Here is a 16,885-nt window from a genome sequence, read left to right as displayed (position 1 = left end):
GGGTATTAATTATTAAAACTTTTCAGTGGCTTCTTATTGCTCTGAGAATAAAATTCAAACTCTGCCATAATCTAGAAGCCCCTGCAGGTCTGCCTTAGACTATCAGCCTCATCCCTAGGCATGCTTTGTTTATGTGCTAGCTACAGGCCTCTTTCCAGGCCTTGGTAATCACACAAACCCCAGCTTTGTCTTCTTTCAATCCTTTAACAGGAAGCTCCATTTGATGAGGGAGCAGAAGGCAAGCTGAGGACAAAGCACAAGCTGACACTCTCCAATGGCCCCCACCTCCAACTCCCAGGTGGGATCTGTGTGACGTTCCTCAGGCACTTCGGCTATCCTAAAGCTAAGGGAAGGAAAAAACAAATAGTTACCTTATAGAGATTATAGTCCAGCAAGACCTCAGTCTCCCTCAGTTTACAAAATGTCTTCGTGATTTACAAGAAAAAAAGCATTATTAATAACCTAACTTCCAGAAAGAAACTCCCAACTGTCTTAATGTTAATGCTTTACCAGAGGGAAAAACAACCCTAACTTGACAAAGCAAGGCCTCCAATATCTTGTAGGTCCTCTTTAGCATATAAAAATTCTTTTGAAAACCTCCCTTTTTCCTTACCACCAACTCCCAAGTATATAATCAATCACCCCTCTGAACCCTGGTGCAGCAGCTCTTTCTGCCCTTGGGTCCTGTCCCCTGTGCTTTAATAAAACACCATTTTGCACCAAAGATGTCTCAAGAATTCTTTCTTGGCCTTGGCTCCAGACCTCACCTCACCAAACCTCACCTATATTCAAAAACTATATCACATTCATCTTAACAGAATACTTGCCCCATAACTTGTTCATTTTCATCCTTTAATTCTCACTTTAAATTTTACCTCGATTTGTTTTCTTCATAACAGGTATCAACAATCTGTCATTACTGAGTTTGTTTTTTGTTAGTTTCCAATAAAATAAAAATAATAGTAATAATAACAATAACGATGGCTTGTAGTATTTGCCAGGCACCACTCAATGAGGTTTTTTTTTTGGGGGGGGGGACCACTCAATGAATTTTAAATAAACTAACACTTTCAATTCTCACAACAAGCATACAAAGTAGGTATAATTATTATTCATGTTTTATAGCTGGGGAAACTAAATCACAGAGAGGTTGAGTAATTTGCCCTTTTAGTGTTAGGAAGTGGCAGAGCTGTCACTTTGATGTGGTTTTGGAATACAGGTGAGGTTCGGTGGGGTAAGGTCCAGAGCCAGAGCCGATGACCAAGAAAGAATTCTTGAGACATCTTTGGTGCAAAATGGTGGTTTTATTAAAGCATGGGGACAGAACCCCTGGGCAGAGAAAGCTGCTGCACTGGGGTCTTGAGGAGTGGTGATCATATACTCAGGAGCTGGGGAAAGTAAGGAAAAGGGAGGCTTCGAAAGAACTTTTGTATGCTACAGAGGACCGACCTACAAGATACCTGCAAGATATCCGAGGCCTTGCCATTGTCAAGTTAAGGTTGTTTTCCCCTCTAGCAAGGTATTAAGACAGTTGGGAGATTCCTGGAAGAATGTCACTCATGTCCTACCCAAGAGTGGGGGGTAGGGGGAGGCTGCAGGGTGTAAGCTTATGCTTTGTCTTCAGCTAGCCTTCTCCTCCCTCATCGTTTCCCCCCTGAACAATTTTGACCCTTAAATCTTCAAGGTTGTTGAAGACAGAAGGTCTCATGTTCTGTAACTTCTTCCTGCTGAGTAGGGGCATAGAGATGTCCCTACCTATGGGTCAATATTGGTCACTTGGGGAACATATAGGGGAATTACAAAAGGGGAGGCGGCTGAATCCAACATGGTCAACATGTATAAACCTCCTTGAATAGAAGGGATCATCTGTCAGCTAGAAGGTATAGCACTGAAGGAGTTTTGGCATGAGGCAGGGAGACACCAGAAATGAGAACAAAATAATGTTAATATTTTAATGAGAAAGAGAATCTGAATAAAAGACCTTTGATGATTGATCTTCAATAATTTTCCTCCAGTCGAGGAGTTTAAAGCAACCACTAAAGGAAAGAGAGATCATTTAAAGAACCAATTTGAGTATTCATGTCAGTTAGAAACCTAGAAATATTTGTGGTAATCTAGAATGTATACACAGCATTCTGTTTTTATTATAGCGCAAGTTTTGTAAAACTGTATCACACATTTGTATTACTTTATTATTTAATAGAGAAATGCTATTTTGAGTGTCATTTAGGGCTTTGACGATGTACTAAGAGCTTCCATGTGCCAAACAACATCCTCCAGTCTCAAAGAGGTAAAAAGATGGATGTTAGGTGGTCATACCAATGAGACACAGAACATGTCCACCGTTGTTTTAAATTTGGAAGGTTAGCTAGGTTGGTAATGGTTTCAATAATGCATCCATGCATCCAGGCAAAACCCAGAGTACAGTGGCCTATCCAGCCTGGGGGAAGCTGTGGAAACAAGTTTAGGGTCATAGAGCCACTGGATTCCAGTCAGGAGCCACCCATCCAATACTGGGCCTCCTTAAAGTACAGTCAGGATTTCAAAGGCTACTCAAGTTTTGGAGGTCTATCCTTTGAATTTATATAATAATTTCAGGCCCATATTTGATTGGGGAGTTACGGCTTGATAATAATCCCCTTTTCCTTAAATTGCTCCATGGGCATATAGGACTAGTCAGTATAAATATTAATTTTTAAGGCTTTGGCAATTGCCAAGCACAAGTGAGCACTATAGCATACCCAGCTTTTCTTACCCCTCTTTTCCATGAAACTATTGCCGTTAGTAAACCACTGTCATCTCCTTTTTTAATAGGGGCATCTTAAATCTGGTCGACTAGAATAAACTAGACCAGTAATCTCTGAATAATTATGCTTTACAGAAGTACAGCGGTCAGCTCCAGGCATTAGGGTGGCTGGGTTTAAAGTCTGACAGGTTTTAAGTATATTTCAGACATATCTATAAGCATAACCTGGTATTTAATAAGTCAGCCTCCTATCATCTATTGGTGGCCTTTGGTCTCTAAGACACTCTGGACCTGATGTGAAGTCACTGCAGTCAAGGACTGTCCCATAGTGAGTTCTGCGGCTCCTACCAAGAGGACTGTTGTATGCTTGGCTAAATATTTTGTTTGCAATTGTATCTCAATAGAAGTGGCTTTTAGGATAAATACGACTAAGGGATAATACAACCTCTTTGTTTGAGGTAAAGCATCAATATCCTAATTACAAGTAATCACTGGCAAGTAGGAGAAAACTTGTAGGAGAAAACTCAAGAAATAAGGGCAGCCCCAAGTACATCATCCAGTCCAATCATAAAGAAAGTGGGTCATCCATTATCTCCATAAGTCCATAGTTAATGCTATGGAGTGGGGTATGCTCTGGCTTTTAAGGAAAATTTTCATCATCCCAGCCACACAGAATTGGTCAGGGTGTTAGTTAAGTTATACAATCATTGGGGAATTAATCCGAAATTACCATACGCTCATGGGTTCCTGTTATCCCCACAGAATAACAAGCAAGAAGACTGCCTATACATGAGCTACTGTGTGGAAATAGAAAAGCTATTTCTCTGAAGTTTACCTCAAGTTGTCTAGCTTAAGCAAACAACATTTCAGGACAATCAAAACTAGGATTTAACATCCACAAAGATGGGTTATTGAAACATAATTTCTCTCTAAAATAACCCTCATTTTCAGAGTCAGCCAAATCAAGACTAATGTTTGCAAAACAAGTAATAATTTTAACAAACTTGGCTCGGCAAGAACAGTGATTGATCATATAGATCTTTTAGAATCTGCTTTGCTGGAACTTTTATAAGGAATCTCTAGATTGAACTTTTAGTAGCCTCTCCAGGCCAGAAGCCAAGCCAAGTACTTGCCATCAGACATGCCTGTAATACCTGTAGATGTGGGGAGATTCCTCTTCATGAGGTCCCCAGTGTATCCTGAGGTTCCTGTGCCCGCCAGGAAGTGACATTCTTTACTCACCTGGTGAGGCAGCTGGGAACTCTGTAAGGTATCAGGCCAACATTTCCAAGGGGCTTTATGGCTCTTCCATGAAGTCAACCTTAGTTCCTCAAAGCTGTCTGGTCGTACTTGAGTCTAGGCATGCCTCTCTCAAATATGGCATTCCAGTCAAAGCCTTGGTAAAATAACCAGTTTCCAATGGTGTCCTGTTATAAGAACAGATTCTTATTGAATTTATGCAAATGACTATGATTGCCCTGGAAGAATACTTATTTGAATTTCAGAAGGTTTGTGTAGAAGTTAAATGCGTCAATTTGTTTACAAATGAATATTTTATCATACTTTTGTAAGTCATAGATATCTTGAGAGGAAGTTTCCCTAATCTGGGAGAGCAAACATTAGAGAACCAGCAATGTGCCAAACAAGAGTCACAAAACTATAATCATCTTTTTAGTTCATTTAGTCCCACGTTACTAATTCTTGTTTAATTTGAATGAGCTTTAGTTAGTTCTGGAAATTCTTACCCATTTCAGTTTTAATCTTAAAGATATCAAATACCTGTATTTGTCCTGAAAGTCCTTTTTATGAATCTCCTTGAAGATGGAACAATAACTATAAATGACAAGACTCAAAAATGGACATGATTAAAGATCTGAGGTTACAACATGGCTGGCAAGGCAATCTGGTTATTTCTGTGACACACAACACTTCAATAATCAAAATATCAAATGATAACCTTATATTAAAACACTAAAACTTTAGGGGCGCCTGGGTGGCTCAGTCGTTAAGCGTCTGCCTTCGGCTCGGGTCATGATCCCGGGGTCCTGGGATCGAGTCCCGCATCGGGCTCCCTGCTCCTTGGGAGCCTGCTTTTTTCTCCTCCTCTGTCTCTCATGAATAAATAAATAAAATCTTTAAAAAAAAAAAAATAAAACACTAAAACTTTAGGAATTACATATTATCTCTAGAATAGTTATAGCATTTACCCAAATGTAACCTAAGGCTTATCATTTGTTTAACAGTGCTTCTGGAATAACTTAATGTACTAAATAAAAAGGCCTAATGAGTTAAAAGAGACTTCCATTTATAATTTAAATCTTGTGAAAATTGTTGAAACCTTAGAAAGTTTAAGCACGTGCCTAAATAAGATTACAGATCATTACAAAAATTATTTTTATTTAACCAAGGTGACAAGAGATTTGAAAGGCAAATCTGTAGGGTTCTACAGTTGTTAGCAAAACTTATCTCCTTAATACTGAGAAATTTTAACCAAGTGATTGAAGACCTGATAATGACAAAACATAGAAACTGATTTTCTGGACAAACAAAAGAGAAAAAAACCTTTGTTTATATTCTTTACCAAGAGCAGACCAGTAATTCAAGAAAACTTTGTTTTTTGAACAGAGAGAGAATTTCAATCTTATACCACTGTACTTTTTAAAATCCCTTCATTTCAATCTTCGTCCATCCTGATCACACCCAAAATTCCTTTCCAAAGATTTCCCTTCACAAACCTTCTACAACTTTCCTTTGCATTCAGATTTTGTCAAGCCATGTCGCTCCAACCGACCACCTTTTTTAGGATAAAATTACTTTCATTTACCTCCGTATATCTTTCTTACATATCTCCTACTTTTCTACATACAGAGTTGTTTCCCTTATTCCCATCAGTCTTCATTACATTTAGCAGAATTTTGCATTCTTAGAAACTTTAGTCTCCAGTGAAGACTAAATTGAACCAATTGCGAACTGTTACACCAGAACTTTTTCAATAGCAAATGTCCATCAGTTAAGCACAAAGCATGTCTGCCAACAGACGTAAAATGTCATTAGTTTCTTGCAATAAGTAGTCAAAAGCACAAACCTGTATACCTACAATCAGTAATCAATGATTTAACACTTTATCCTATTTGGAAAAGACCTAGATGTCCAATGAACTTAATCCCATTTATCATCCAAGCAAAACTTTAAAGTTTCAGGTTACCAAAGACTTTGAAAACTATCTTAACAGTTACCCATGAAAACTTTGAGTCAGACAAAATTAACCATCATTTTAAGTCATCTTTTTGCTAACAAACTGCAACAGAGTTAACATGGGTTTATTTGACCTTCAGCAAACCTCGATAGACTAAAAGTTTTACCTTTAATGCTGATAACTTCAAAGATATGTCTATCTTAATTAAACCTTCAAACTTAAATTAGTTTAAATGCTGAATATATTCCACCTGGGCTCACCCCATTTTCAATTTTTACCTGAGACACTGGTGGGGAAATCTGGAGTGGGTGGTATGAAGTCCAGGGGGTACTCTTCTTGCTCCTTGACAGCGAAGGGAAGGAGCCATGGTGCCTAAGTCACCGAGGATGGCCTAGAAGCCAGTTAGGCAGGCTGTACCCAAGGTACTGCAGAAAGAAGGGGGAGGGCAGACAGAAGAAGCAGTGTTGCCAGAAGGCAGAGAAAGGGTTCCAGGTTCTAGAGCTCATCAGCTCCAACAGAAGAATAGACACCATGTTTTCCCAACCAACAAGGGTAACAGGCAGTCCATGGGGGGCCGGAGAAGACGGAATTTCCCTGAAACAAAGGGAGTTTCGGCAGCTGCTTGGGGATATTCCTTAAAGTCCCCGTCCCAAGGTAGAATAAGCACAGTTGGCTCCAGTTATAGCCATTAACCCAGGAAATGAGTGAGGGAGAAGCCCCCACATCTATTTAGGAAGAAGAGTGAGAGAGTCAAGAGTCCCCTTTGTCTTCAGCTAGTCTTCTGCTCCCTCATCAATTTGAACCCAGATAACCTAGTTTTAATCATTGTGCTGTCATTTTTTTTTAAACTGTAGGTTATAATCTGTACCTGTGCCATGAAACTAATTTAGTGCTTTTAAAAAAAGTGAAATGGAACAGATCATATAAGAATGTATTCATTTAGTAAGGATAAGTTGTGGTTTGTAAAACCTCTGGTTCAATTGTACATATCAACTCATGAGGTATGAAAGCCACTGCACAATGCATTCTGCCTCTCTGTGTAGGTCCCTAAATTGACCAGTTCACTAGTATATCCTGAGTCCAGCCTAGTTTTCAGTGAACATTCAATAGATTAAAATAAGCCACAAGTATTAAGAAGCTGTGAACTTTTTCTTAATTTCTATACATAGCTTCTTTTTTCTTTTTCTTTTTTAAAGATCTTATTTATTTATTTGAGAAAGGGAGAGAGAGAGAGAGAGAAAGCAGGAGACAGGGGAGGGTCAGAGGGAGAAGCCGACTCCCCATGAGCAGGGAGCCCAATGTGGGACTCAATCCTGGGACTCCGGGATCATGACCTGAGCCACAGGCAGACGCTTAACTGACTGAGCCACCCAGGCACCCCAAAAGCTAATTTTTTCTGATGTCAACCACTGAAGTTCATCTGAACTTGAATTTAAAGGTCTCATCTTTGTTTTGCTAGCGTTAGAGGATTTCTTCTTCATTAGTGCCCATGGTTCTCGGTCACGCTGCTTCGAAGAATGAAGAGGTAGGCCCAAGAACGGCGGGCAGCAAAGCAGAGTTTACTGAGTGATAGTAAAGTTTATTGAATGATAGAGTACAAAGCTCCCAAAGCGGGAGGGGACCCTAGAGGGTTGACATCAGAATTTCTTTTTTTTTTTTCTTTTGCCATCAGTTTCTAAGTGTAGGGGTTTTTTAGGGGCTTGTTGGAGGGCTGTTTTAATCTAATTAACCTGTGCCTGTCATCCAATCAGTTTTTGTCATCTCTCAGGAAAAGGGTGGAGGGCTCCTTTCAGGGTGGTGTAAAATCTTTTTAAGGGTGGTTTCCTCTTGGGGGGGTGGTCCTTGTCCCTGCCTGCCTTTCTTCCAACTATCCTTTATCATTAGTATTTATAAGGCTATACTAATATTAAATATAACTGGATAGTAGGAAGAATTCAGACAGATTACTAATCTTATTGTTTGAAAGTCCTGTTCTTTGAAAGCTGGAAAGAAAAAGTTATGCTTCCTTGAGCTTATAAGTTTATTTTTATAGTATTTTTAAAAAAGATTAAATATTACTTCCTATTACTTGTGTCATTACAAGTTATTGTAAAAGAAAGGCGGCTAAATAGTGTGACAAGAAAGAGTTTAGAATATCAACCTTAGCTATTATTGGCTGAGAGTTCTTAGACAAGACACTTCTTTTTAGAGTTTCTACTTCTGTTACACTAGTCTATTAAAACCTACCAAAAAGTAGAGAGCAACCCACTTAAGAACAGCAATCTGGTTGAAAGGTAGCCTAGATTTGTTTTGAATCCATGTTTGCATAGCGAGCACAGTGTTTTTACCTATTTGTATGAAACAGTTAAGTAAAAACAGAGCAAAAATTCAAAAATTTCTAAAGGTACTTTTATTTTCCCTGTAGCTAAGATTGATACTTATTTACTGAAAAGAAGGTACAAAGCATTTCAAACACACATTAGCAATTGACCCTGCTTTGAGGGTTAAAAAGATAATTGGAAGTATGCAGTACTTATCTGAGCATTCAGCTCATAATGAAAGCTATTATTCTGATAAACAGGGCCCAAGGCTCTGTTAACTTGGAGGTAAGGATGGCTCAGAACGTCTTCCTAAAAACCCAATCTTTTTGGGGTGCCTGGGTTCCTTTGGCTCCTTTGAACCAAGTAACTTGTTCCTCCAGGCTAGATGGGGACTCTATTCAAGGGCAAATAATCCATAGGAAGATGGATAATGATTTGGCTACAAAAAATAGATTGAGCCAATCTGTCTTGATTTCCCTGATTTCAAACTACGAAGCAGAGGAAGAATCTGGCAAGTAGCAGCAGAGGCCAAATGACTTAACATAATGGAGCTTCAGCAAAGGCAAATTAGGTCAAAGTCCCATCAAAAATTGGATGGGGGCACCTGGCTGGCTGCTGGTGGGGTGTGTGACTCTTGATGTCAGGGTTGTAACTTTGAGTCTCATATCAGGTGTAGAGATTACTTAAAAATAAAATCTTAAAAAAAATCAGATGGAAAGCTTAAACTGCATAATTTTTAGAATAGAATTAATAAAAGGGTGATTTACAGAGGTACAGTCCAAGACTCAGGAAAACCAACGAGATAATGCAATATCCCAAGGACTAGCAGTTATGACTAGGCCTGAAGGGACAAAGGGAAGAATTGGAGAGATTAACTGAAAAGAAGGTTCTGCAGTTAGTCCTGGGTGAATATGGAATTCACCAGCTTGGGGAATATGGACTTTGACCTCACTATCTTCTGGCCTCCTATCTCTTATAGATACTTCCTACTGCCTGAACCCTGTGAGATACCAAGGACTGTGAGGGAATCCATCGGTGCAATCTGTACAGGTCAGCCCTGCCTGGCACAAGGGCAGGAAAAGGGTGGAGAGGCAAATAGAAGATAGGTGAAGTTGTTTCCAAAAGGCAGTTAGGTGGAAATAGGAGTTATTAATATGTTCTTAAAGGAGGGACAACAAATTGCCAACTCCCTTCGCTGACATTAGCGGTACTGCATTACAGTGATGATCCCCAAGTACCAATTGAATTCTTTTTTTTCAAGATTTTTTTTTTTTTTTTTATGAGAGAGAGAGAGAGAGAGAGAGAGACAAAGCACGTGCATGTACACAGGCAGGGGGAGCAGCAGAGGGAGAAGGAGTAGCAGGCAACCTGCTGAGCAGGCAGCCCGATTCGGGGCTCAATCCCAGGACCCTGAGCCAAAGGCAGACACTTAACCGACTCAGCCACCCAGGTGCCCCCCAACTGTTGAATTCTTTAGAGACCTTTCTGAGTACACATTTACCTTCCAGTTCTTCTCTTCCTGCAAACACAACCTATTTCCAAGAAAGCCCTCTGTGTTTTTTCAGTAAAGCACCTCTACAATTCTTCACTTCAAAACAAAACAAAACAAAACAGCAACAAACAGAGCCACCAACCACAGTTAGGTAGCCCATATGAACCTAACTTTGGGGAAAACCATTCCATAACCTTCTCTTCAACAGAATCCATCTTTAATTCACCTGTATTTAAATAGATGGTGAAGGGATGCCTGGGTGGCTCAGTCGGTTAAGCGTCTGCCTTCAGCTCAGGTCGTGATACCAGGGTCCTAGGATTGATTCCCAAAGTCTGGCTCCTCGCTCAGCAGGGAGCCTGCTTCTCCTGCTGCCTGCCACTCCCCCTTTTGTGCTCTCTCCCTCCCTCTTTCTCTGACAAATAAATAAAAATCTTAAAAAAAACAAAGGGTAAAATAGAATGTGTTCTCAGAGTCACATCCAGCTTGAACTTGCTGCTGAACTTTTGTAAACAAAACCAGCATTGCCTGGCAGGACTCCAAAAGGCTGATTAACAACAGGAAAAGGAGCTAGTTGGTAGTTAGTTAACGAAACAAAGCTTTACCAATAACGGGGCTAGTAAAGATGGCGCCTCTTTGGGAATATAGGTAAGTACAATACTTATTTAACTGGTAATGGGGTTCCAAAAGTTGCTTAGGGTCAGATAAATTGGAAATCAGTGATACGGAGAACAAGAAACGTCTTATTTATAACTGTTGTATGACTAGTTTACTAACCTTAGGGAAATAAAAAATTATGCCTAGTACAACTTCTGAGTAAATAAAAATATTAATCTCGCGTTTAATGTGATTGAAGCGAGACCTCTGGGAGAAGAGTCCTGTATAAGCTCTCTGCCTAGTTTGGCAGCCCGAAAGGAAGCCAGGAGGGACCCACTGCCAAGTGCATACAAACGGTGGACACAGATATTTTTTTGGGGGGGGGGTGTCCCTTGGTGAAAAAATATTCACTGGGTCAAATCCATTTTCAGCGACCTTGCACAGGAACAAAAACATTTAGTGACTTATAAATCCACGCCCATGAAATCAATATTATCACTCACTGAATTTCAGTTCCAAGTATAAAGCTCTTACTGGAGTTAATCAAAACATATTTGTAACTTTTAAACATATATCCATTCCAGGAAAAAATATTAGGAAACATGGTTAATTTGTAAACAAGTGTTATCTCTACAAATTAAAGGAACGTGTAACAACAACAAAAAGTCGGCGAAATATTAACCATTTGTTTTACTCAAGAGCACTTCAAAAATATTTCAGTTCGAGGGTGGAAATGAAGGCGGGTAGTGCACTAAACCAATTGCCTGGGCAAAGGTTTCATAAACAGTTACCTACAAATTACACAATTTCCATTCTGGACGTGGCTCAGGATTACAAGTGATCGAGGTGCCCCAAAACCTCAGGAGGAAACTTTTTCACCGGGCGAAGCGACTGACACAAAGGCAAAACGGCCCCGTCAGGGGACCCTGGCTCGTAAAGAAGCGGCCCAGGGTCATCGGTAGAGACCACCCCTCCTCGAGTCAATTTCGCGTCCTGGCCTGCGGCAAAGAGACCGCCCCACCTGTCAGGCGCCACGTGCGTAGGCCGCCCCGCCCCTTGCCCGCACCCGGCAGAGCGCAGCGCCACTGCGCGGCGAGTCACAGAGGCCCCGTGAGCGCCCACCCCTGCTCCCGCAGTCCGGGCCGCGGTAGCCCGCGAGCGGTGGAATCGTCCAGTTCGCCCTCCCTCCCCCCTCGGCTGGCCGCTGGGGCGGGGCCGGCCCTTAGGCCGGGCGGCACCCGGACAGACTCGTCAGTCAACCACCGCAGGCGGCGGCCTGGCGAGGGCAAGAGCCGGTGAGTAGCCACGTCACGCTCCTTCGGGAGGCCCCGCCCCCGCTGTGTCCACTGGGACCGCCCCTTCCACGCCCCCGCCCCGCCCCCGCCCCCGCGAGCTGTTACCGGCTCTGGGGGCACGCGCCTCCTTGACTCAGCTAGAGGTCCTCCAGCCCCGGCTCGCAGCACCTTCGCCGCTGCCTGCGCCAGGTGAGGGCTCGCGGCTCCCGGCTGCTGCGCCCGGCGCTTGTTGGCTGGCTCGGGACGTGAGCCTGTGAGGCGGGCTGGGCCGGCGGGCGGTTAGCGCTCCGTTCCACGCCGGGAGGGGCGGCACGCCGGGCGCTGCACGGCGTCGGCAGACGCTGGCGGCGGTGGCCGGGCTTTCGGGTTTTCTGCCCCAGGCGGGAGCCAGTCGGTTCCCCGGCGGAGAGACGGGCAGTCGGGCTCCCTGGCCCCGGGCCCCCCCCCGGCTGGGGTGGCTGGGGCAAGGGGACGATGTCTGCTCGCGCTGCAGTGCCCGCCGCTCATTCTCGGGAGGAGCCATCCGCGGTGGCTGCTGAGAAGGACTCGTTGTTGGTAACGGCGAGTCGGCAGGCCGAGCAGCTGTCCCCGCCCGAACGGGAGGGCAAGTTGGCGGCGAGTGAAGAGAGGGCCGCGACAGCCATCATCGCGGGTGCGCGGGGAGAGCCGTCGCCGGCGCTGGGGCACAGCGTGCCCCAGGCGGCCGTGCCCGTGAGACCCCTGGCGCTGCACCTGGCGCGCAAGGCGCGCGGGCCCGGGGGCCCCTTCGGCGGGGAACCACCGCCACCCCTGCCGAGGGACCCGCCAGCCGAGGGCGCCCTGGAGGATGAGGCGGCGACCGGCCCTAAGGAAAAGCTGAAGCCGCCGCCGCCGCCGCCTAAGGAGAACCCCTGGACCAAAAAGCCTCCCCAGCACCTGCCCCCTGTCGGGACGGGACCGGCGCCGTCCTCGCTGGAAACCCTGGAGGCAGGTCTGTGGTTTTTTTGCGGTGGGCAGTGGGAGGGTGTGTGCCGGGGTGATTTGCTTGGCTGTAGAGGCTGTCGTGGGGCTGGGGGAGGGGCAGGCCTCCCTCCCCTGACAGTCGGAGGTATTTTGTTCCAAGGTGTCATTCACTCTGCCTATTTACATAAATGGACATCTGGGAAGGGAGCGGCAGGAAGAGGTGGGACCTCGGGTTCTCCTTGACTGGTGGGGGCACTGCGGGAGTAACGTCGCTGAGCTGCTCGACTGGCGCGGCCTCCGTTGAGTTTTACCCCCTCAAAACGTGGTAGTGACTTGGGAAAGCTAACTTTATAGGTAGATAGTGTAGTTCATCCTATAGAAAAGTTTTTGTGGACTTGTAAAAAAAAAAAGGGGGGGCGTGAAGCAAGTCGGAGCAAGGGGATTTATTTATAAGTGGAAGCGCGATTGTATTTTCTTCGTTGTGATATAACTGATAAGCTGAAAATCTGTTTTGGAAACAAGAAAGGTCATATTAAGAATGAGACTATACCGTAGTTGCCAACAAAATGCTTGGAATTGCGATTTTGGTGGAAAACAGTTGAACAGGATAGTTGACATGAGAGTGGATTGCACAGTAGGTAAATGATAGTCTTAACATTCGGTTAGTCCTCTCTCGTCTTTAGAGGAGGTTAGATTATGCCACAGCATTTGAAAGCTGACGAATACAGTATGGCCCTGGGTGCTTTATTTTGTTTGTAGTTTTTTTGTTTGTTTGTTTTTAAGTTTAAATGGAAATATTAAATAACAAAAAGTAGTATCTCCTAGTTTTATTTTCTAAATTAAGTTTTAGTAAGTTAATTGAACTTTTTATATGGAAATTACAGCTGCTTACTTGCGTATCTTCACTTTTTCTTAAAATTAAAGGTTAACAATAAAATGGGGAAAATGTGAGCATGTTTACAGGGTTGTGAGGATCAAGTGAGTCAAAGGATGTTATAACTAAGGTGATTTTTATAAATACATTATATTGCAGGTATATTAACATTTCTTCAGAGGAACTCCAATAGAGTGAGAGACAAGTGTTAATTGATTTCTTTAGCTTTTACATGGTAATACTCATTATTCTTTTTTTTTTTAAGATTTTTATTTATTTTTTTGACAGAGAGACACAGTGAAAGAGGGAACATAAGCAGGGGGAGCGGGAGAGGGAGAAGCAGGCTTCCCGATGCGGGGCTCAATCCCAGGACTCTGGGATCATGACCTGAGCCGAAGGCAGATGCTTATCGACTGAGCCACCCAGGCGCCCTTAATATTCATTATTCTTGATAAATTTGACACTTGCAGAAAAAAACTACTTAGAAATTTGCTCTAAATTTAATATTACCACCATTCTCTTCTAGCTGCAAAGATATATTTGTTTACTACTATCGCTAACTGAAGGAAACAAAAATCTTTTTTTTTTTAAAGATTTTATTTACTTATTTATTTGAGAGAGCGAGAATGAAAGATAGAGAGCACGAGAGGGAAGAGGGTCAGAGGGAGAAGCAGACTCCCCGCTGAGCAGGGAGCCTGATGTGGGACTCGATCCCGGGCAGGATCATGAACTGAGCTGAAGGCAGTTGCTTAACCAACTGAGCCACCTAGGCGCCCCCAAAAATCTTTTTTTAAGATTTATTTGAGATAGAGCGAGAGAGAGCACAAACAGGGCAGAGGGAGAGGGAGAAGCAGGCTCCCCGCTGAGCAGGAAGTCCAGTGCGGGGCTCAATCATGAACCTGAGCCCAAGGTAAGACTGAGCCACCCAAGCGCCCCAGAAGGAAACAAAAATCTTAACGTATAATCTCCATAAATTTAGCAAAGAGAAAGAAAGCCCTTAATGAACCTTGATGGGCTGTCCAACCTCCCTACTTCTAGACTTACACAGTTAAAATTTATATTCAGTGAACTACCCCAAAAATGAACTTTTGATTGTAAAGCTAATTTGATAGGTTTTAAAACTTTCAAGATAGGACTCAGGAATCTTAATTGGAAATGTCCTTTTGAAAAGTATTTAACAGTTCAATTAACCTCAGGTGCCTTCACTGGGGATCTTAATCTTTGTTGGAGATTAAGAACAAGGTGATGCTTGAGCTATGTTGTGGTTCATGGGAATTTCGATTTTGCTGATGGCTCTCTGTAGGCAATTCTTTCTATTTTTGGAATCCAATCTGTGCTTAGAGGAATACCATTCTTCATTACTTGGAGTAGTGTAGTAACATAAACTCTCCCCAGTACTGACTGTTCTACCACAACTTCTTTTTGTAGTTGGGTAATTTAGAGATTATGGTATATAAATGCACTGTTCCGAAAGACTTGGGTTCTAGTGCACATATTGTTACTAACTAGCTAGTTGACTTTTGGCAATTTTTCTGGGCCATGTAAATGAATGAAAAGGGTGTATTCATCTCTTCCAGTCAATACCAGAGTGCCATCTACAACCTGGGGTGCCTTAGTTTCCTGCTTTCCTAAGCAAATTTGCAATTTAAAGAACAATGAAATAGCAGAGGACTTTAAAGGTTCAGAGTAGGTTCAAACTAGCGATAATCTATTAGTAGGGGGCCTGTGTAATTTATCCTACAAACCAGGATACTGTAGAGGCAAAGAGAAGGATATTAATTATGCTGGGATAACAGACTTAAACCATGCTTGTCCTGGCCAAACCTGGATCTGCTGTCACTCTCTTAATGAGGCACAGAGATTCCATCCACAAAATTTTGCCAGAGACTTCATTATCAGAGATGGAAACAGAGCAAATGAAGGGGATTATTTTGGGACAGATGATCATGAATTTTCTTTGTTAGAACCTGCAGTTCTAATTGAACTGCAAGTGAATCATTCTTCAGTCCTTGTGAGATACTTTATTCCACTTTTAGGATGATTTTGGCCTGTGTATTGCTGTTTCTCTTAGTCTAGATAAGGCCTTTTTTTTTTTTTTTTTTTTTTTTTTTTTAGAGAGAGAGACACAGCAAGAGAGGGAACACAAGCAGGGGTAGTGGGAGAGGGAGAAGAAGCAAGCCTCCCACGGAGCAGGGAGCCTGTTGCGGGGCTTGATCCCAGGACCCTGGGATCGTGACCTGAGCTGAAGGCAGACGCCTAACGACTGAGCCACCCAGGCGCCCCAAGGCCTTCTTTTCAACCAAAGCCTGGCTATCCAAGAGGCCTAGAATAGTGTCATAGCAGTTTTGAATTCAGTCAGGAGACCAGAAAGGATTGTCCCACAATCTGTCCTAATCTTGTTTAAAGTACATTTATTTTGGAGACCTGTATTAAAATCACAGTATGGGATTTATTAATTTCTTACTTGTAGCTATGGCTATATTCTACATACCAAAAATCAGCTTTCTAATATAATTTCAGTTCTTTTACTCAATGAAAACATGGTATATAAAAATACTGATTTTTTTTCCATCTTTTTCATCCTTAGTCTTCTCTGATCTCATCAACTCTCCTTTTTCTTAATGTCTGCTTCCCAGAAACCTCAAATAAGCTTATTGTTACCCTAAAAACATTTTAAATAAGTTGTATAAATGATACATAAATACATTCTGCTTGTTTTGATGTCTCCAAGAAAAGAGATAATAATGCTGCCTGTTTACTGAATATCCTTTCAGATCTTTCTTACTTCCAAATATAGTGTTTTGTATATGCTTTTAGAACATATCATCCTCCATTTTTAGTTTAAAGTTGATTGACCCTTTTTATTTTTTCTCTTTACCATAAGTGAGTTTGGGGGCATCTGGCTGACTCAGTTGGTAGATCTTGGGGTAGTGAGTTCAAGCCCCTCCCCATGCCCTGCCACTGAGCGTGGAGCCTCCTTTAAAAATTACATACCTCTTGTATATATGTCTGACTTTCTCTAGGATAGATGATGAGAATTGGAATTGTTAGGTCACAGGGTATTTGTTAGTTGACAAGTTGTTCTCCAAAGTGACTGTACAAATCGATACTCCCACTTTTAAAGTACGAGAATTAAGTAGTTTTTAAAGCACTCACTGTAGCAAAATGGCATTTTACTACATTTCTCCCTTAAATATAAAATTATGTGAAATATTGGTAATTACCAGTGCATTTTCTTAATTAAAACTTTGCTAAAGATTATAGCCGTAAAAATTAGAGTAAAATTGTCCCTGTGATGTTGCATTTCCTCCCCCCCCCCAAAAAAAAACCTACTTAAATATCCTACACATTGCTATATTGGTTGTTAAGAGAAGAGAGTACTTAAATTGGGAGGGAACCTACAATGTGTCTGGTCTTACCCTACCTTTCTAGTTTTTTGTTTATGT

General features: G+C 42.4%; 1 protein-coding gene across 1 annotated transcript in view; it reads left to right on the top strand.

The window, feature by feature from the left end:
• The first annotated feature begins 11,924 nt into the window (after positions 1-11,924).
• Positions 11,925-16,885, top strand: part of LARP1B (La ribonucleoprotein 1B) — a 118,135-nt gene continuing 113,174 nt past the window's right edge. Inside the window, 1 exon segment of the mRNA XM_028102364.2 lies at positions 11,925-12,593. Within this exon segment, the coding sequence (XP_027958165.2) occupies positions 12,098-12,593 (496 nt within the window). The 5' untranslated portion in view covers positions 11,925-12,097.

This window comes from Eumetopias jubatus, unplaced genomic scaffold (assembly GCF_037043125.1).
Source record: "Eumetopias jubatus isolate StellerSeaLion01/CBP00866 unplaced genomic scaffold, mEumJub1_p1.0 scaffold_2, whole genome shotgun sequence".
NCBI lineage: Eukaryota > Metazoa > Chordata > Mammalia > Carnivora > Otariidae > Eumetopias > Eumetopias jubatus.
The sequence above is the reverse complement of the archived record's forward strand: the minus strand, read 5'-3'. Positions and strand labels throughout refer to the sequence as shown.